Source organism: Haemaphysalis longicornis, unplaced genomic scaffold (genome assembly GCF_048455015.1).
Source record: "Haemaphysalis longicornis isolate Haplotype H1 unplaced genomic scaffold, Haemaphysalis longicornis Haplotype H1 scaffold_2, whole genome shotgun sequence".
NCBI lineage: Eukaryota > Metazoa > Arthropoda > Arachnida > Ixodida > Ixodidae > Haemaphysalis > Haemaphysalis longicornis.
In genome coordinates, this window is record NW_027526295.1 from 161,934,913 (window position 1) to 161,956,547 (window position 21,635).

At 48.1% G+C, this 21,635-nt stretch overlaps 2 protein-coding genes across 3 annotated transcripts in view; both read right to left on the reverse strand.

Annotated features, from left to right (window-relative positions):
• Positions 1 to 19,298, reverse strand: part of LOC144169410 (uncharacterized) — a 31,498-nt gene extending 12,200 nt beyond the window's left edge. Inside the window, exons 1-6 of one of the 2 annotated variants that reach the window (XM_077698539.1) lie at positions 19,207 to 19,298; positions 14,151 to 14,200; positions 10,385 to 10,423; positions 9,828 to 9,863; positions 8,828 to 8,921; positions 1,485 to 1,624 (exon numbers count right to left, since the gene is read on the reverse strand). In XM_077698539.1, the coding sequence (XP_077554665.1) occupies positions 1,485 to 1,624; positions 8,828 to 8,921; positions 9,828 to 9,863; positions 10,385 to 10,423; positions 14,151 to 14,200; positions 19,207 to 19,285 (438 nt within the window). In that variant the 5' untranslated portion in view covers positions 19,286 to 19,298. Of the gene's footprint in view, positions 1 to 1,484; positions 1,625 to 8,827; positions 8,922 to 9,827; positions 9,864 to 10,384; positions 10,424 to 14,150; positions 14,201 to 18,805; positions 18,927 to 19,206 lie in introns of those variants that run through there. The other variant, XM_077698540.1, reaches the window with a different exon arrangement.
• LOC144170932 (uncharacterized) lies at positions 17,172 to 18,380 on the reverse strand. Its single transcript, XM_077700929.1, has one exon. It carries the CDS (start codon positions 18,378 to 18,380, stop codon positions 17,172 to 17,174), a length of 1,209 nt encoding a protein of 402 aa, XP_077557055.1.
• Positions 19,299 to 21,635: the final 2,337 nt, after the last annotated feature.

Here is a 21,635-nt window from a genome sequence, read left to right on the forward strand (position 1 = left end):
CCGCAACACGGTGTAGGTGAATTTTATTAATAAAATCCGACCTTGAAGATGCAAAACCACCCTAATTTACAGAAATTTCCTAAAACTGACTTAACAGAACATTCTACAGTAAAAAAAAACAACTTGAAAAAAGAGAAACTTCACGGCTGCTGGAGCGTAGAGGAGTACTTACACGAGATTTCAAAGCTGGGATAAATATGTAAAAGGCTTCCTTGGTACATGGAGATTGATTATTTTGATTGATTATAGGGTTTTACAAGCTGACGCAACAAAGGCGACGAGGCGCGCCGTAGTGGAGGGCTCCGGATTAATTTTGACCACCTGGGGATCTTTAACGTGCGCCGAAAGCTCGTTCACACGGGCGTTCTTGATTTTCGCCTCCATCAGAATTATATACAGATGTCTCCCAGCAGGTTTCAACGGCAACCACCGTTGAGTATAACATATTTTAAATCCATTTTAATCTTTGCGTGCACGATAAAGCCCAGAACGGATACAGTTTCGCAATCGACAGCAGCATGACGCCATCTGCTCCACCTGACCCCAAACTGCCGACGTGAGGGCTCCCGTGACGTGCCCAACGCGCTGGCTGCGGTTGGCGCGCGCTGTTCCGCCGTGTGTATCACGTCACGGTGTTCAGTCTCACGTCATGCTTCCCGGCGCGTGGAGATGGGGACCACGGCCGGTGTGTGCTCGCGTACGCGCGTCCACGCCGGCAGTGGTTCGATGAGAACGGTGACGTCACGAGCGCCCTCCTGTGATGGCAGCCGCCTCGGTGTTCGTTTCATGGAAAGCGAAACTTACACGAATATAAGAAGCTGTAAATAATTATTTACGCTGCTATCGACCGTCTAATGTGCCGTTATATGACTAGTGGACACGTAGGCGCTCATAGCGGCGCAAAAAACGTGACACGAAAATTTCGTGTCACTACTCCTTTAAGCAACGCCGTTGTCGGCAAAACCCGGCGCTCTGTATGTGCGCCAAAGAATGCGACGAGCGAGTGTCGTTTTGAAGGTCGGTCAAAACAGAACATCGTCCTCTGGTCTGGTTCATAGAATAAAGCCCAACATTAGTCAGCGGACTGGTCCACAGGTTATGTACTGCAGTTGAAATAATTGCCACATCAATGAAAGAAAGCGAAAAAGAAAAAAAAAGATAGAACGAAAGAAAGTAAGAAACCACGAGCGTAAAATTTGTCGCATCATCATAAGGCGCACTGTCTTCAAATAAATTCCATAGCAAGGAAAACTCACTGCATATAGAGTTAGGGCATTGAGCCTTGAAATGCAGCTCATGAGCATCGCGAACAAGCCGCTTTCTTTTTAACGTGGCCTGTATTGTTCATCACCTTCTCGTTCTCAGCGGAGCTGCAGCTACGTGGGCGATCTTTTTCCTTTTAAGTTGAAAGGGATTTTAACGACGTCCACACTGTGTTCTTGACATTGTATATCGGCGATGAGAAGAGAAAATACAGCCAGTACCTTTGCGAGGTTTAGGTTTCCGGGAAGCGTGACGGAGATGGGGGCCTTGCATGTCTCTCCTTTGGTCAGCAGCTTCAGGCATCCGGGGACGTGTGCGACTTCGCACAGGGGCTTCAGTAACTTTTGGAGGTCACCAAGTTCTGGGAATCACAGATTGTTTTTTTTATTTAAACGACGCGCAAAAATTTCTGCAAGGGCTGATCGTAGATAAAACATCACCGCATGCATTTGTTAGCATTTCAGCTCAGCTCCAACGGACAGTCTGCCTACTTCAAATGTTCATACGTCAAGTGAACTGAAGTTTTCACTCTTAAGTCCTAATATTGAACTGGTGCAAGAATCAGCCTAAAGGAAGGCGTGCTTTAGTAGCGCTTTAATTTTCCCTTAACACAGCGCTACAGAAGGAAACATAGCGAATATGAATTATTTATGTGAACCAAATATTCCGTTGAAGCCACTCTCCGATGGTGTACCGGCCAAAGAAAGGCTCACCCTAATATTGAAGTGGGCACCGGCGAGGCTGTTATATAACATCGTGGATAGTTGAGGCTCCGATAAGAGATTGGCAAAGATATTAAAGGACGAAGTAATTTTGCCCTTCTCTCACCAATGAAACGGGAGGAAGTACCTAGGAGCGATGCCCAGTTAACTTCCATGTAATGCAGAGCTTCTTACGTGCGAACCTATATCTTCCCTATGGAAGTGTGTTTTATTGTGAAAGCTGCGCGATTACTCCACAAAAGATGCTCGAATTTGAGAATAAAACAAGAAAATCAGCGTGCCATTCGCATGGTTCGAATACGACCCAATGATAGCCAAGGCTTCAGCAGAAGAGTCATAAAAGAACCCGCCGGTTTGTAAACACCAACACCAGCAACGCAGCAGAACCTTTGCATCGACGGGTTGAATTGGCCACGGCATGAGCCAACACCGAAACGTTTGGCAAAAGTCTGACAAGGTAGCAACCGTGTGGTGCACAACCCCCTCCCTGTCGACTTGCGGAAATGCGCGTGTACACACCCGCGAAAGCTAGGCGCCTCAAAGGAAGGAAAAGGTTTCTATACGATGATCGGGTGATTTATGAGCACCATAGGTAGAAGTGTTAGAGTGAGGTTAAGGTGGTCAAGTGATTTATGAACCCATGGAGCAGGATTTTTCAGTTGGTTTTTCTTTTCTTACCCTACGTAATCTGTAACGTAAAGAAACATGCTGTATAAAGTACTGTACTCTTTTATCGTATCAACCACGTTTCGAGCTCTTCAATTCGGAAGAAAACAAGAACGGGCAGGCCGGTCCACTGCTTTCGCTGCTCTGTGAGTTTTCATTTCCTTGTGCCATTGCAAAGCTTCCCGCACATTATGCTGTACAGTATGGCGTTATAAACGTCTGCGGATGACGGTGACCCAAAATAACTTCGTCAAGAAAGCCACTCACGGTCCCAATAAGCGGCCCCTGCTGCTACGCGGGTGCAGCCATCACTGGTGCCTCATGACTCAATGCTGGAGCCTTCTATCATGTCTACAACGCGAGTGAAGCATCGTACAGCGACCCTGCCACCAGAGGACAATGTTTTGCTCGATGAACATGAACCACCAGCCGTGAAAAAGCGCGCCATAGAGGAGCTACAACACCGCACAACCGGATATGTACATGCAGCTGAAGAGGAAAATCAGGCTGCATATTCTGTAGTCCGATATAAGAAGTCTAGGCCTGCTGGCATCCAAGTTGTGATTCAACCAACGCAACCAGGTAGTTCCTTCTGGAGGCTCAATCCCAATTTGCTTGCATCGGCAGTCGTCTCGACTGCCCAGGAAAACGTGCTCACGCATCGCTTCAACATGGATGGTGGTCATGTCGTCACCGTATCGTCTCCCAACGCTGCCAACCGCCTTCTGCCGTGACGGAGCTTGTTGGCATGGCAGTTCAAGCTCGTCTACCACGTTCCTATTCAGCGACGTCAGGAAAGATTCATGACACGGACACGGACGAAGAACTCATTTCCTTCCTGCGAGATCAAGGTGTTACATCTGCCAAAAGGCAGGCCTCTTATGACCGGGACGAAAATAGTGTAGTGGCACAGCGTCGCCGAAAAACAGTGCTTTGGGAGTTCCCAAACGGCTCTGCTTTACCAAAGCGCATACTTGGGAACAGCTATCCAGTGCTTCAAATGTCAAAGGCACGGTCATGTTGCAAAGCAGTGCAATGGGCCAGTCCGATGCAAAATATGCGCAGGCCCGCACCTGTACAAAGACTGCACCTCGCGCGCGCACCCTCGATGTGCGAATTGTGATAGACCACATCCTGCAACCTTCGGTGCCTGCCCAAAGAAAAAAGCCGCAACCATTGGACGCGCAGTTGAGCAAGTTCAAGGTAGGGCTCCCAAACAACGCGAGCCGCCCCCGAATCCAGAAGTAGTTTGTGCAACACCTAGCTCTGCTCAGGGTTCACTTTAATCGCACACCAACGCTACAACGGAAACGTCCTGTGCACGTACTGTTCGAGAAAGCCCCAAAAAGCCCCAGCCTGAAAAGCAAAACAAACGACACAAGCTTCCGTTAACAATGTGCTACCTGTTGCGACTCAGCGTGCAACAAAACCGCTAGTGGAGACCCACGCTCCTACAACGCAAGTCGGCTTCAGTAAAGTGGTAATTCTCATGTTATTTAAGGCACTCAAAGCCCTTATCTCCGCCACACTATCATCAAGCAGCTTGCCTGAAGTTGCTGCTACCATGGCTCTGGAACCTCTGTTAACGGCATCTTGCACCTACCTGGTGTGACATTCACGATTGGGAGAAAATGATGGCATCACCATCGCCAGCAGTGTTCTTGAACAGTCACCTAAAACGATGCACCATTTTCCCATGAAACGCTCGTGGTCTGCGGTCTAAGCTCATTGATCTACGTCACCTTCTTCAAACTTACCGATGCCCATTCATTGTCATTTTAGGGTCACAAGAACATCAGAATTTCCTCTTGAGTGGTTACTATTTCCTCCACTCACAAACAGTAAACGGTACAAGCCGGCTTCTTATCGGATTCCGTACTGACGTTCCGGTCGTTGAAATTCAGTCTCGCCCCGCGAAACAAATGTGCACATTTGCGCAACTGCAATTATTGGTTCTCATACTTTCACATTCATCGCAGCTTACAACCTAACCCCAAGTTTGATGAGTTCAGGCTGGAAAACCTCATGACGTCGACTGCCAAGCCGCACATTATCTGTGGGGACTTTAATGCTCATAACGAACTTTGGGGCAGTTCCGAAACGAACCTACGTGGAGCAAAACTCGCAGACCTCCTAATTAGACATGGCATTGAGCCACTAAATGATGGCAGCATTACCTTCCTGAAATCCCGCAACACAACCAGCTGTATTGGTGTATCGTTCGTCACTGCTGTTTTTCCCGCACAATTCACGTGGTGCACAGGCTTAGAAACAGGAGGAAGTGACAGCTACACGATTTTGATATCAACTCGTGACTCGCCCTTACAGACCTACAAGGAACAGGTCGCGTGCACAGACTGGGGTGCCTTCACGAAAGCTATACGCACCTGCATTACGGCTGCGACTCGAGATGACGAAATTATCCCAAAGATACTTCACTGTTTTCGAAAATCCACATGCTTAAGAACAAAACGCTGCAATCAACCCAACAATGACGCTGAGTATCAAAGATTGTGTGCCATTCGTCGCCGTGCGGAGCGAAAAGCCGTCCTTGCAAAATCTGTAGAAGATTTACAAGCTTCTGTAATGGGTCAGAAACACGTAATTCGTCACCTAAACAAGCTTCAGCGATGAACGGTGGAGGAACTTTTGCGCAAAGTTAAATACTCACACCATTGACGCGTATCTGGCGTGTTGTCAAAGGGTTACGCACGCAACCTAAGCAGCTGCGCCCTTTCATTGCCCTCTCACTGCACGAGCGCTCCCATTTGAAAGTGGTTCCAGAAAAATATTGCAAGATCCTCTCTCATCAACGCTCAGTACACTTCCACCTCTTAAGACTCCCGAATTAGCTGTTCCAGCACTTGACCTGCCTTTTACATTACAAGAACTGACCGCAGCAATCTCCGATGTAAATACGGGTAGTGTGCAGGTGCGGATGACGTTAGTTACTCAACTTTCACGCACTTGCCTCACAATGCCTTGCTCCGTCTCCTAGAATCCTACAATTACTCTGGGGCGAGCGGTAAGCTGCCCTCTGATTGGAAACTCGCGCAAATTAATCCTATTCTATAGCCTAGCCGGCCGCCCAAGTGCTACTTCTCTTTTCAGCCTATAGCTTTGTTAAACTCTATTGGGAAACTGTTGGAGAAGATGGTACATAAAATAATGTCCTGGTTTCTCGAAAGCAGACGCCTTTACCCGAAAGAGATGAATGGATTCCGTAGGCACAGATCGTCCATTGACAATATAATTACCCTTACCTCGTCAGTTGAGGAGCAATTCGATTCTAGCCACATACCAATCACAATTTTCTTAGACATAAAAGCTTCCTACGACTCTGTCACACACACACTGCCATTCTTACTGCTCTTGCAGAAAATGGCTTTGGAGGAAGACTCTATGCCTGGATCGAGGATTACCTTGCTGGACGTCAGCTTTTCATGCGCAGTTCGGACGGTGACAGCTTTTCATGCGCAGTTTGGACGGTGACACATCACGTTTCCCCGTCGAAAAAGGCGTTCCACAAGGAGGCGTTTTAAGTCCATTACTTTTTAATTTGACTCTCATACAACTGAAACGGTGCCTACCGAGGGGAGCCAAAATCACGATTTACGTAGACGATATTTATATCTGGTACGCATCACGCTCCCGACGCACCACTCAGCCACGTCTCCAGAAGGCCCTCTTCTCCATTTCAACCTACCTTGCTGCTCGTGGTTTTTACATATCGCACGAGAAAAGCGTAGCAAGGGCGTTCACAAGGGAGCGCATGGATCGGTACCTAATTCTGCTGAGTGGTCGCACCCACCCGTACCCCGGACTCACAGGTATCTTGGCGTAATCATTGACCAAAATCTCTGCTGGTCGCCTGAGATAAAAAGACTATGTGTCCGCATGTCTGCGACGTCTCAGGTTCTGAGATACCTCGCCGGTTCGTGACTGGGCAGCAATTGCGACTCGATACTACCGCTTCACAAAGCTTACATCGATGGCTTCATACATTATAGCCTTCCCTTCCTGCACTGTGCAGCGTCTACTAACAAAATGAAGCTAGCATCGGCGCGACGGAACAGCCTGCGCATTTGTCTTAGTCTACCCAGAGGTTCCTCGGGTGCCGGGACCATCGCTGAAGTTCGTTGCTTGCCTCTGGACGCACTCATGTTGCAGGGTCGCTCCGTGTCCATTACCGGCATCTACTTCAACCTACACCCCACTGTCTGAGCAGGATAACTGCAGCCCAGAGTTCTGGGTTTGGAGATGCTATTAGCGCTTTGTCCCTTCCCGAAACAACGCAACCACCGCGAGCAATGCCATCCCAGTTTCCGCCCTGGGCATTAGCGTCTACTCGTATTGTTTTAGGCATCCCAGGGATGACAACTAAAAAATAACGCCCCAGGCTGAACTGCTCCAAGTGGCGTTGGGCTACATACACAGGATGCAGTCTACCAGGGCTCATATTTTCACTGATGACTCTTCGTTGCCTCAAAATTCCTCCTCTGGATTACACGTCCCATCGACCGGTAAACTCTACTCCTACCGTTTATTAAGACCGACGTCCTCGACATCAGCTGAACTACATACCTTCAAAAAGGCAATCCGCTACATCCTCCGTCAAGCACCCAAACAATGGACTATATTCACCGACTCTAAACCTGCCCTTCAGTGCCTGCTTAAGAGCGGCAAGCACCTTACATACGAACTTGCCGTTCAAGATATTCTCTATCTACACCACCTTGCAGTAGGCGCTAGGCATAATATTGTGTTTCAGTGGGTGCCTGGTCACTGTGAGATAACAGGAATCCAAAAAACTGATGACGCTGCCTATGCAGGCCGCACCTGCCGAAATATACGGAGACTATTTTTTACCAAACCCGACTCTTCCACCTTGGCCACACGCTACGCCCTTTCAGAGAGAAACAGAATATGGTCATATTCTACTCACCACCACAAATTTCTCTACTCCCTTGACCCTCAGCTGTCATCAAGACTTCCTTACCAGCTCCCCCGTCATCTAGAAACATTATTTCATCGGCTCCGACTTAATGCAGCGTGCACCAACAGCTACCGTTTCCGCATTGGACTATCTCCCGATTCCAGGTGCAACAACTGTACAACGGAAGACAGAATAGAACATGTTTCACTACACTGTCCTGCCTACAAGGACTCTAGATCAATCTTGCTACACAATGTTGCACGCATAGGTTATACGCAAGGACCAGTGACTTTAAAAAACATCCCTGGCCTTCTTCTCAGCAAAGCCTAGCCCTAAAATTCGTTTTCGTACCTCATCGACACTCGCTTAATTAAAAAACTCTGGATCTTTTTTACTCTCAGACTTTTGCACTTTTCTTTTCTTACCTAAGTTCGTTGGTCCCTCTCCAGCTCGTATCTCTCTTCTGCCCTTCTTTCTCTTAGGCCTGATTCCTTTTCCCCCTCCCCTAACAGAGTAGCATGAAGGCGATTGTGTGCGCCGGCTAAACACTCTGTTTTCTAATAAAGAGCTTCTCTCTCTCTCTCTCTCTCTCTCTCTCTCTCTCTCTCTCTCTCTCTCTCTCTCTCTCTCTCTCTCGCTCTCTCGCTCTCTCTCTTCAATTCGGCCACATCAAGCATATCACCCCGACCTGTTGAGCGATCTGTAAATCAACCAGAACCCGACCCATAACCCTCTATTGATCGGCCGGATGGGCATGGATGAACCACAGTTAATCTAATGTTAATGTTCGCCTATAAAATTCTTTATTATAGTAATGTAGAGAGTAGAACAATGAAGCCCTCTGATAGTACTATCACCTCCCGACTTGCGCTTTTCTACACTGCTCCCAACTCTTCGTCTCCGTGTAGGTAAGAACCAAAGAACGCAGCTGGTACACGCTATACACCGAAGTATAAAGCGAGCTTGGTCTAAGGCGGAACCCTTACCGGGCCTGTGCGAGCATAGTTAACTTGTCAAAAACTATCGGGTCATGCGCACTACGGTATAACTTGTTCGCATGGACCCACGTCATAGAATGCGCCGTGGATGTTTCTTACAGGCTATTTGGACGCCCGATCTGCTTGACAACGAAAACGACGATCTATTCTTATGTGTTGTAGATGTGCTTTCATGCATTTGTTGCACTACTGTTTTTAACAGCCTAACAGATGGAAAAAAGAAAGGTTTTCTTTGCACTTACGTCCGCCAACGGCAGTGACCACAATGGATATGATGTCTAACAGTGCTGCCAGGGCACCCAACGCGTTCGTTGATAACAAGGCAGGGATGATACACTAGAGAGGACAGAATAAACGGAGTTGTGAGTGAAGACAGGTTGAATAGTGTAATGCTATGTAAATATACTTAGCTTCCGCAATACAAAAACCCCACCTTAATTGCATGCGGTTTTTTACAGACCGATGGTTCTTTATACCCCCAATTTTTATTCAACATTATATCACTTATTTGTGCGTGTCGATAATAACAGAGTTGGTCTGCTTTATGCTTCTGTGTGGTGCTGCGTAGCGTAGATAACCTAAATACACTTCTCTTATCACCATAATGAACCATGTGCGTTAAGAAAGCCTTTAGTCTCTTGCCGGTTTGCTACGCTCGCTTCCACTTCGCTTGGTGTTCTAAACTTGCACCGGGAAAAGCAAGAGTGCCATAAAATTGCCACTAAGGTTCTGGTTTCACCATATAAACACAAACTAGATTGTTAATCTGATACTCTCAAATGCATCGCTCTTCCTAGATACCTGTTATCTGACTTCAAAATTGATTTTTATAAAGCAATGTTAGGCAGATATTTCATCTTCGTAATAAAGGCTTAGTGGAATAGCGACAAATCGTGCCTATTTTAGACCTCCGAGCGCTACTACGCGTTATTCGCAGAGTGAACATCGTACGGGAAGTACTGCAACCTCTTCCTAGCTTGGGCACATGGTGAATACGTGGAAGCTTTAAAACGTTTAAAAGAGTAAGCAGACTAATGATAGGTTTACAAAATATTCATCCTCAATTATCTGATATGTACAAATTGGCACTATAAGCCTATATACAATTCCAGACGCTTCGTTGCGAAGTTGAATAGGGCCATGAAATTGGTCAAGGCATGGTTTACGTCATTCTTGGTTGACTATTTCTGGGCAACATTTCTCATTCTGCTATAGTTTTTGAAGAGTCATGCAGGTCCATACCTCAACGACATCCACCAGCGCATTCACGATGTCACCCTGCGGGTAAAGAATAAGAACAACGACACCATTTGTACCTGTCTAAAAAGCTCATGTAGGCACGGTTAAGCCAGCACGTGGTAAATATTTTTCAGAAATAGATTTTTGGGATTCAGTAGATTCATAGAACTGACAAGCGGGAACGCTAAGATAACAATGAATTTCTCTGACATGTCTGTTAGCAGCAAACCTCTTCTCCGAAAAGATACTGCCTCTCCCCCGGCTGTTCATAAATTTCATCGCAGAGGGTTCACCTTACGCTACAGTGCGCGTCCGCTTGGATGACGTGATTTTTTTTAATATTTCCTCACGTAGATCACCCTATCTGATCGTTGTGTTGCTGTGTTATAAACAATAATTAAGAATGCTGAATGTCGGGTTTCGTTGCTAACGGCAGCAATGAGAATTGCGGCCCTCTTGACGGTTGTTTACTACTTTATAATTGTACAGTCCTTGGAAATTCTTTATTAAAATCCCCAAGACGATGTGCGTCGTGGGGCGCTATAAAAACCGATGCTTACCGCACTTGCTTCACATAGTTCCAAAGACGTTTTGAGGCACTGCAAAGGTACACATAAGGCAGTTACTGATTAATGCCACAGTTCAGGCACATCTTTACAAGTTATTGTGTATAGAGTTCATGCCCACGCACGAGGTAATATCTATATAAAGTGAGACCAGGCACCACTTATTGATACCAAAAGCTTGGCCAAAAAGAATTACGGGTATTATGCTTCGACTCGTCATGTTTTCTCTGTGAAGCCGGTGAGCCGAAGGCTGTTTCTGCTAAAAAAACGTTTAATTTCTTAATTCTGGAATACCGTTCTGAAACTCTCCTCTCATGTTCCAGCTTGCAAATGCCCGTTTTCACCTTTCCGGTACAACGCATTTTCGAGACCCGATTTTGTCGTAGATGTATATAACGACCTTTATGCCACCAAGGAACTAAACGCCTGTATTCCTTCAGAAGTTTACGTCACTCTTATTCATCACTACCATAGGGTGGAAGCTCAAAGTGTTCGGGGTTGTTCATATCAGCGTCAACTTATAATATTATAAATTTAATTAAAATTACCACCATTGGGTAATTCCACGCCAGACGTCCCATGTATGGCACTCGACCCTATTCCGTTTCACTGGAAAAATTTCTTGTTGATACCCGTCTTGTCAAAAAATCCTGGTTGTAATACTGCGCACAAAGAAATTCTTTCACGTGACAGCCCTTTAAACACGTGGTGCTGGTGCAAACGCAGCCAAATTAGTAAAATCATTTGAAATATTATCTATACATAGGAACGTGATACTCCGGTTTTGGCACATGTGTTTTTTTGTCTCTTCGTTCATGCAAATTCGATGTCATACCAAAATATTTTACCGCCGTTATTGCTGACAGGGTAAAAGTAAAAAGCTGTAATATCAACAATTTTTAAAAACACCGACCACAACGTGAAACAAACGAAGAAAAAGTTTGAAGTGAGGCTATTTCATGTACTTTTCTATACAAATATTTTTACCCCAGGCAACATAATCCGCTCTTGGACAATAAATTTAAAATTCTGCACAAATACACTTTTGTAGTTCTTTCATACGCCAATAACTCCTTGTTGAAATCCTAATAAAAATGCGTGCGATAATTGTTTGACTACACTTATTCTTGGAGTTTTGTGCCACAAGAAATCAGAACAGTAAATTTTGATTGAGGGCAGAAAAAAAATGTTTTTTTTTAATTCAGTTCTGTCTAGTTTGTACATTGCCTCTTAAACTTGCTTCGCTGCCAACTGCACCCACACCGCTGTTCTTATGGACACGCATTAAGCTGTCTGGTTGTAAGAGGAGTCCTTCCACTTACCGAGTTTCACGTGTCCATGTCGCAAAAATATTTTTTTTATAAATTTACAATATTGACGCCGTTTGCACAAGTACCGCATCTTGAAAAGGTTGTCACTTGGAGGAGGAGGAGAAGGAGGAGGAGGAGGAGCATGAGGAGGAGGGGGAGAGAAACTTTTATTGGGGCGGAAAGTGCTGTTGTGGGTGGTCTTCCTAGCCCGGATAGCCGCGAGTTGTGGCAGCTGCTCGTGCCCGAGACACGAGATTAACCTGAGTCTATAGCAGGCAGCTGGTCAGTTCGCACTCCCACTGCTCCAGGGAGAGGGAAGGGATGGGTTTGGGGTGGTAGGGGCAAGCCCAGACAATGTGGTATGTGGTGTTGGGGGTTTTACAGGATGGACATTCGTAGGGGTACATGGTTGGTGATATGTTGTGTAGAATTGTTGTGTTGTAGTATGTCTGGGTTTGGAGTCGTCGCCAAAGGCGTGCATGAGGGTAGGTTGTAAGAGTTCTTCCACTTACCGAGTTTCACGTGTCCATGTAGCAAAAATATTTTAAATAAATTTACAATATTGACGCCGTTTGCACAAGCACAGCATCTTGAACAGGTTGTCACTTGCAAGAAATTTTTTTTCGTGCGCAAAATTACAACCGGGGATTTTCTGGATACACGAATAAATGGGAATATTTCCCAGAAAAGTTGAAAAGGGTCGATTGCCAGACGTTGGATGTTTGGCGTGGAATGAACCCCTTACTATCATCAGCCAAGTAATGCCCAAAACAGAATCAAGGCTTCTCTAACTCACTTCTAGCTGCTCCGATACTGCGATTCCGCAATCCATTCTTTTCCTCGAAATTCCTCACAATGTCTCTCCGTAGTGTTGTCGGTCTTATCTTTTTATAGTCTCATCTCTGGGTAGCCGCTGGGGTACCCTGGTTTACCCGTTGCCACTTCTCCGTGATACATACAGAGGAGAAGACACCAGCCCTACTGTAAATTTTATTGAACTACACTTCTCGCTTGCACTGCTTCGTTGGAAAAAGTTTTATGTATAGTATTAGCCGAGTCCTTCAATAGGACTCGGGTATTAGCTAGCCCTTTGTTGTGATGTTTGCGTAGTCCGCTGTCTATGTTGATGAACTAAGGTTACAAAATTCTTGGGCTACACTTTTTCTCAGTGCAGTCGGAAACTACCAGCTCAATTATCACTGATAATAGAAGCAGATGGTCGATCGCAACCTCTATCGTCCTTTTCAGTTTTCAATGAAACCAGCACTCTACTGGCCTTCATAACGAAACAACTCCCGTGACACGTGTTCTGCTCGGGGTGCCTGCGTCGCATGACACCATTCCAGCACGATGCGCGGTGCGACCGACGGCAGCGTATACTGGGGTGACCGGAGCCGTGTAGCGGCACAGGTAGCGCCGGCTGCGCTTGCTTACCGCTCGCCAAAATCGAGCTCTTGGCAAAAATGGAGTTGCACATCCAGGAAAACAGTGATAATGGGGATAAAAATTGAGCTATAAATCTTGATCCGCTCGGGTAGTGCAAACGTTCATCATGTGCCGCATTTCAAGCTCCGTGACAGCGACCTTGAAGTCTCCTAGGCGGGAAAACATGGCTGCCCGGAAAACTTTGAAGTTGCCAACAAAGCTGCGCAGTATATGGGCGCTATAAGTCAGGCTGCACCCTCATGGCATAACAAAACTAAAAAGAACTATAAGGCTGCTACTTCTCTGTTCCTTGACTACTGTACCGCTAAGGATGCACCTAAAGCTCCTTGACGCACAGTGTCGTGTGGTCGAGCTTACATTGATGCTTCGGCTACAAATCCCTCATCATGTGACGCGGCGGTGCTGTTGAAATTGGCTCTATTCTCGGCTTTCGCGCTGACGCAAAGATTAAAACTATTCATAATAAAATACGTCATACGGCTTGTTTTATGTTCAAGCTCCTAAAGAGATGTCTTCACATAGCCTAAAGCTGTTTACCTTGTAATTGCAGCTCGAACATTTTTTGTAAAATATCCTGCAACACCTTTTCGCTCGTACTTGGGGGATGTTGGTACATTAAAGTTTTATGTTATCCCGTCTCACATTCGCCTCTAGTCTCACATTTGCCCTCTTAAAGTTTTGTATCCCCGCAGTATGTTTTTCTTCTGCATCATTACAGTTTAGCTTATGTGGCGTTGTATGCATTCTGCGCGCGTTCAAATATTTTTCGTTCTTGTTATTCGACCGCAAGTACAAGGGCCTTTCTGTTTGCTTGAGGCATTAATAAAATCTTTGATCATTCATAACGCGTTGAATGGTTGAGTGGTTAAGCGATTTATTCACTAATTGATTATTCACGCACTCTTATTATTTGCTTCATTTAACGCCATGTAAAGGCTATGTGCCGGCCTGCGAAAACCACAAAGTCGCAGATCTTAAGGGTGGAAAGAGTAACGTATGCTTACTGTTCCAAGGTTCAGGATACTGGGAATAGTTGCGTTGACACAGCCTTGCGCTGAAAAAATTGAAATAGGAAGGATTAAGGAAGCTGTTATTGTCATGTACTGATTTTCGTGCGGTGCGGTTAACTTCAAATAAAAAATTGAGACAGGACAATGCTTTGGTACCCTACGTCTCAATTTAAATTCATAAAAGACTCAACCGTAATAGTTCTATGAACACAGTAAGAAGGGTTTGCTCACTAGTCCCTACTCAGACTATAAAACGCGAAATAGTAAATTAGTTAATTAAATTCCCCCGCAGGAGATTCACCAAAGAAGAAACTTATCATTTAAGTGATTTTCCTTAAAAGAAATCAAATTAACATTTTGCTTTAACCTCACAAGGGGAATGCATGTTTTATAACGGTATTACTGCCCAATAAATTGCTATATTCTCTATTATAACGTAACCACAAACTTCCAAGAGTTTAATACTGCGTCCGTTATTTAAAGGGTGTGCTGCGGTCATCGCATTTTGAGGAGAAAGAATTAAAGCGTCTGTTATTGGCTCGCTCTAGAACTTTGATATCCTCTCAGAATTGCATTAATCATAGTGTTACGTGGCGAAGACGCGTAAGGTGAAGCTATTTATAAGTGCGAACAAGCTGGGAAGCGCTGGATTAGGCAGCAGCGTGAGTCCGGGGCCAAGCGTTGTCGTTCTCGTCGTCTTCTATCAGCCGCGCAGCGCCCACCGCATGTTTGGCGCGAACAGGGACTGCCCCGTCACATGACCCCCGGCGGAAGAGGCACCGTCTCGGTGCTGTCTAAGGAGAATCGGTCAGCGGCGGCTGATATGGCTTGAGGCGGGCGACATGGACAACACTGGTAGGCGGGACAGTAGAGGACGAGGCCCAAGTAGAGACGGTAGGAGCAACCTCATACGTCACATCTGTGACGCGACGCAACACTTTGTATGGACCAGAATAGGGTTGGAGCAGTTTTTCGGAGAGGCCAACACGACGTGCAGGGGACCAGAGCAGGACGAGGGATCCCGGAGGAAAGTGGACCACGCGGTGACGTTCGTCGTACCGTGTCTTTTGTGAGACTTGCGAAGCAAGAAGCTGGTCGCGAGCCAGTTGACGAGCTTGATGGGCGCGAGTGACAGCATCGCGAGCGTATTCAGAGGAGCAGGCAGGAAGGAGCGAGTCCAAAGGCAAAGCCGGTTCACGGCCAAACAGCAGATAAAATGGGGAGAAACCGGACGTGTCATGGCGGGAGGTGTTGTACGCGAAAGTTACGAATGGTAATGCAAGGTCCCAGTCTCGGTGGTCAGAAGACACGTACATAGACAGCATGTCGGTCAGCGTCCGGTTCAAGCGTTCGGTGAGGCCATTAGTTTGCGGGTGATAGGCCGTGGCAAGCTTGTGTTTCGTCCAGCAAGAGCGGAGGATGTTGTCGATAACTTTGGACAGAAAGTTTTTCCCGCGGTCAGTTAGAAGGTGGCGGGGAGCCCCGTGGTGCAGAAGGACGTCGTAGAGAAGAAAGTCAGCGACGTCTGTCGCGCAGCTTGTTGTAAGGGCACGGGTGATGGCGTACCGCGTCGTGTAATCTGTCGCAACGGCGACCCACCGGTTTCCCGCTGACGACAGTGGGAAGGGACCAAGTAAATCGAGACCCACCCGGAAGAACGGCTCATGGGGAATGTCGATGGGTTGAAGTTCTCCAGAAGGAAGTGTGGAAGGCTTTTTCCGACGCTGGCAGCTGTCACACGAGGCAACGTAGCGGCGTACAGATCGGTAAAGGCCAGGCCAGAAGAACCTACGCCGCACTCGATCATAAGTTCTGGTTATCCCTAGGTGGCCTGCGGTGGGTACGTCGTGTAGCTGGTACATAACGGTCGAACGCAGGTGGCTGGGCACAACGAGGAGGAGGTCCGGACCGTCAGCACGGAAGTTATGGCGGTATAAGACGCCATTTCGTAGGGTGAAGTTGCGCGTGGAAGAATCGGGTGGTGAAGACGTAAGTCGTTGAATGAGGGAACGGAGCGACGGGTCACGGCGCTGCTCGTCACCAATGTGGAGAAAGTCAGATATTGCGAACACGCGAGCGACATCAGTAGATGGGGTGGCCTCAGGGGGCTCAACAGGGTGACGTGAGAGGCTGTCAGCGTCTTTATGCAAGCGACCCGACTTATAGGTGACGGAAAACGTATACTCCTGCAGACGTAATGCCCAGCGACCAAGCCTTCCGGTGGGGTCTTTCAAGTTGGTAAGCCAGCACAGCGCATGGTGATCTGTGATGACTTTAAAATGTCTGCCGTACAAGTAGGGACGAAATTTTGCGAGGGCCCAGACAAGAGCAAGGCACTCTCGCTCTGTAATGGAATAATTGCGCTCGGACTTTGACAGCAAACGGCTGGCGTACGCAATCACGCGGTTTTGGCCGGCTTGCGATTGCGCCAAGACGGCGCCGATCCCGTGGCCGCTTGCGTCGGTACGCACTTCGGTGGGAGCGGAAGCGTCGAAGTGACCCAAAATTGGTGGTGACGTTAGGAGGGAAATCAAAGTGCTGAATGCTTGGGCTTGATCGGGTCCCCATGTAAAAGTGGCACCGTTCTTCAAAAGGTCCGTGAGAGGACGAGCGATGTGGGCAAAATTTTCTATAAAACGGCGAAAATAGGAGCAAAGCCCGACAAAGCTGCGGACATCGTGAGTCGAGCGCGGCACGGGGAAATCGGTGACGGCTCGAACTTTGTCGGGGTCGGGCTGAACTCCAGAGGCGTCGACCAGGTGCCCAAGAATTGTTATCTGGCGGTGGCCAAAGCGACACTTCTTGGAATTTAGTTGGAGACCAGCGCGTCGTAATATTTCGAGGATATCTGACAGGCGCTCCAGGTGTGTCTCAAATCGGCACCGGTGTCGATAAGAGCTCGTACTACAACTCCATCGACAAGGACTTCAAGTAAATTGTGTATAGTCGGCAAAGTCAGTAGAGGATTTACGGGCCGGGTCGTTGATGCAGCGTCACCTCCTTGAGCTGCATGACTTAGTTTTCCGGAGGGGGTCGAGAGTAGTCGGCCATGGGGGAGGAGCGGCGAGGCTGCGGTGATCGGGACTGGCGGCGTAGCGGCGACGGCGATCGGTTCATTCGGGTGTTGGGACTGGTAGAGTTGGGCGGGTTGAAGTCAGTGCGGGAAGAGAAGCAGTTTTGCCAGTCATTGGGGTAGCCAAAGGATGGTCGATTACTGTAGCCGTTGCGGAAGGTCGGGGGCCTGCGGTTGCGACAGTACCGAGCAATGTGGCCGACTCCAGAGCAACTGAAACAAATCGGTTTGTCGTCTGGTGTGCGCCACTCAGCAGGGTTCCGGCGGGGGTAGCGGGGAGGAAGATGGTCGATGTGGGGACCGGGAGACCTAAACTGTCGTTGTAAAGTAGAGCCAATCGCGCACACAGAGTGAAGGCCCAGGTTGGCTATTTCGTCGCGGACAATGGCTTGGATGGCGGAAACGGTGTGGAGCTCGTTCCGATCCGGCCCGTATGGCACCGCAGTAGTAGGGGCCATAGCCTCCAGTTCTCGGCGCACGATTTTTGTTATATCTGCCGACGGCGAAACGGGATCTTGAAGGCGTGAAATACAGGCTGGTGGACGTCCATCTTCACATGAAGATGTAGCTGCTGTGTGCGGAAGCCTTGTGAAGTTATGGGCGATACGGCGTCCTTTGGCCTCTTCGAATCGGCGACATTCCGTAATGATGGACTCCACTGTGGCACAGTCTTTGCACATAAGAAGGTGGAATGCGTCATCCGCAATGCCCTTCAGTATGTGGCCTACTTTATCGGTCTCCGTCATGGTGCTGTCAGCCTTCGAGCAGAGGGCCAAGACGTCCTGGATATAGGCGACGTAAGATTCGGTCGACGTCTGGGCGCGCGATGCGAGCTCCTTTCGGGCAGCAAGCTGACGGCCAAGAGGCTTTCCGAATACCGCTCGCAGCTTCGTTTTGAACACCTCCCAACTGGTCATTTCGGTCTCGTGCGTCTCAAACCACTTGCGCGCGGGACTTTCCTCTTTCAGGTAGAAGATGGCATTCGCCAGCATGATGGTAGGGTCCCACCTGTTGTGAGCGCTGACACGCTCATAGAGGCTGAGCCAGTCGTCAACATCAACGTCGTCTGTTCCGGTAAACAGGCCAGGCTCCCGGGGATGAGACACGATGACGAGGGGTGTTGTCGACGCGGTCGCTCCATCGGTCGGCATGGTGACACGAGGAACCGAGCGTCCACTACGAAGCTCCGTGGTGGGTGAAGCTGGTGGAGCACGCCCGTGCGATGGTACGGGATGAGTTGTTCACTCGAACTCCGCAACCTCCACCAAGGATGTTACGTGGCGAAGACGCGTAAGGTGAAGCTATTTATAAGTGCGAACAAGCTGGGAAGCGCTGGATTAGGCAGCAGCGTGAGTCCGGGGCCAAGCGTTGTCGTTCTCGTCGTCTTCTATCAGCCGCGCAGCGCCCACCGCATGTTTGGCGCGAACAGGGACTGCCCCGTCACAATAGTGTTGACCTGAATAGTGAGATATTGCTGTAGAGCCATCTAACCAGCCGCCGGCTGTCACAATTGCGGGAGGCTCGTAATTGCATAATAGCAGGTGATACCAGTACGGGATGAAACAATGTGCCGTACAACTTGCGTCCACCAGGGCTGCGGGCACGAAGATTACCAGGAGAAGAAACAGGGCGGTCATGGCGAGGCTGAGTCTTATGCTACAGGGTACCGTTAACCTCTGGGAATGGTTTGCCAGAGAATATATCGCCCTATTTATTACGCTGAAATGTGAGGTATTTTTTTCCGCCCAAGGTACACCTTGTTTAGAATAAAACGCAAAAAACGTACTCTCGAAGCAATACTGCCTGTTGACAATTCACTTGTTTTAGGTGCATTCGAAAATTTTAGAGTAGTCCACGAGGCGGAGATTTCGAAAACATCCCAACATGGGGAAGTGCACATTCTGGCTTTGTCGTTTCAGCATGCAGGTTTCAACAAAACAGTGTCGGAAGCCAGAAAAGCCGGATTTGGCAACAAACCTCCGGGCACGAAGGGCTGTAACAAACACCAGCAGATATCGAGGTGGCTAACCACTATGGCGTCCTGCACGTGTACCATACAAACCACGCCATGGCACTTAAATGTGTTATTCTGCAAGCATTCGCCTCGTAAAGCCAAAAGAGACGGTTTCTGTTTTTTTTTTTTTTTTTGCATGTCTTTGCAAAACAGGTGGGGATATGAAAAATAAAATTTGAGTTCGCTTGCGGATGTGCCCAAAGCAAGCGCAGATGGCACCTACTAGCTAATAAATATGGCAGCAGTATGTTTTTCTTTGGCTTCGTTTTCAGCATTGCCACGTGGAACCACGTTCGCGACCTTGCCAGAAGAGAGCTAAGCGCATTCAGAACTTATTTTTGCTAGTGTTGAGTGTCAAAACAACGAAATATTCTCTCTGTATGATCACAGCCAAGGCTTAACATTGATACGCGTTTTAGCGGTCACACCGATTTGAAGGGCAGAAAAGAAATGATTCATTTATGAAGTTGTGACCAGAAAATCCAGCCCTCCAACTTCAAATTTAAGTAGTCCCACTCACCCTGAAAGCGGGCGGAGGTGCACAGCAGTGGCTAATCCGCGAAAGGGGATGTGGTGCCGTTCTCCGCTCATTGCTACCTCCATACACACTGTTCCCCTCCCTATCTCACTCTTCTCTCGATGAATTGAGCAGAGGCTTTTCTCCAATGCAATTCAAATTTCCCTCCTACGGAGTGCTAGCGCGCTCGCTGCCTGGAACAGCGCGAGCGTGAGTTCTGTTCTTTTTTCCGCCTGCTTCCATCTTGCCCGTGCTGGAGTCTTACTGCGCAGTTTAGAACGCGTCATTTTTGGCGGCCACTTTTATGGCTTACTATCCTAAAAACCAACCCAACGGGCGTTCCTAACTAAACGGACACGGGGCTGGCGCTTATTTACAGAGATTTTGCCTCAAATGTACCTGCAGTTTTCTTTGCGCTAGACAACCGGGAGATGCATGAGAAGCGCCAGCTTTTCAGGAGTTTAGAACGGTTATGACAATATAAACCGCTTGTTTTTCGAAGCCTCTCTTGGCGTCCGCTACCATGCTACGCCATGGGACTGTGTTTTAGTCCGTTATTTCGCTACGCCACCTGATTTCGGTGGTGGCTAGACAGCGTGTCAGCGAATGAGCTACGACGACAAAACGGGACCCAAAAGTGCAGAGGGGCAGCGAACTTTAGGGTCCCGCCCGGTCATCGCAGCTCGGTCGCTGTCACGCTATCTAGCCCCGCCGCGATCTGGTGGCGTAGCGACGTAACGGACCAAAACAGAGCCCCACGGCGTAGCGGCGTAACGGACCCAAAAAGCGCCTTCGAAAAACAAGCGGTTAATATAGTCATAACCTTTGGAAACTCCTGAACCGCTGGCGCTTGTCGTAAATCTTTCTGTTATTTAGCGCTAAGAAAACTGCAGGTACATTTGAGGCAAACTCTGCGTAAATAAGCGGCAGCCCCCGCTTCCGTTTAGTTAGGACCGCCCGTTGGGTTGGTTTTTACGATAGTAAGCGATAAAAGTGGCCGCAAAAAACGACGTGTTCCTAACCGCGCAGTAAGGCTCGGGCACGTGCGAGATGATAGCAAGCACGAAAAAATTGGGCCCATCTCCCCACGAGGGGGACTCGAGTAAATGCGTCGCGTAGGGGGTGGGTGTATTGCGTTAACGTTAGTGTTTGGGGGGTGGTGGTGGGGTGGTAGTGAATGTGTCAACTATTATTGCTTATTACTATTAATTATTATTATTTCTTTCATATATTAAATATTACTTTCGTGGTTTTGCGACTCGAGTCACCCCTCGTGGAGAGATGGGCCCAATTTTTCTTTTTTTGTGTGACGCAAGAAGTGAAGGCAAGGAGTAGGTTGTTGTAAGTCGTTATTTATTTATTTGTTGCTGTTGTCGTTGTATTGGACGCTGAGAACGACGGCTTTGTGGTCGCTAAAGTGTACTGTTAAGGGGACTTTAAGCAGTGGTCGTGCGTTGCAGCAACTGGTGAAGACGAGATCGATGCAACTGCTGCCGTGTATCAGCAGCTTCTTGACGTAGTTTGAATGAGTCAAGGATATAAGGCGCGTTCGTAGCCTTTGATTCTGTGTCGCTTTGTGGCGCAGTGGGAAGAGCACCATGTACCTCGCGTTCCGCCCACAGGGTCGTGGGATCGAAACCAGACGCCGATAACTATTACTTTTTTTATAGTGTAGGGGGAGGGGTGCGGACGGACAACAACGCTGCACCTGTTGTTGAGAGCGAGGAGGGTACGGGGGAGAGCGCGCACCTGCGCCTCGCCGCGACGCGCATGCGCAGTGAGCGTGTGGACGCCGCCGCTGACGGTCGAGGTACATAGTGCGATTAAGAAACGCTCCGCGTTTTAAAAAATTGGCTCCTATCCACGCTGTGAAGG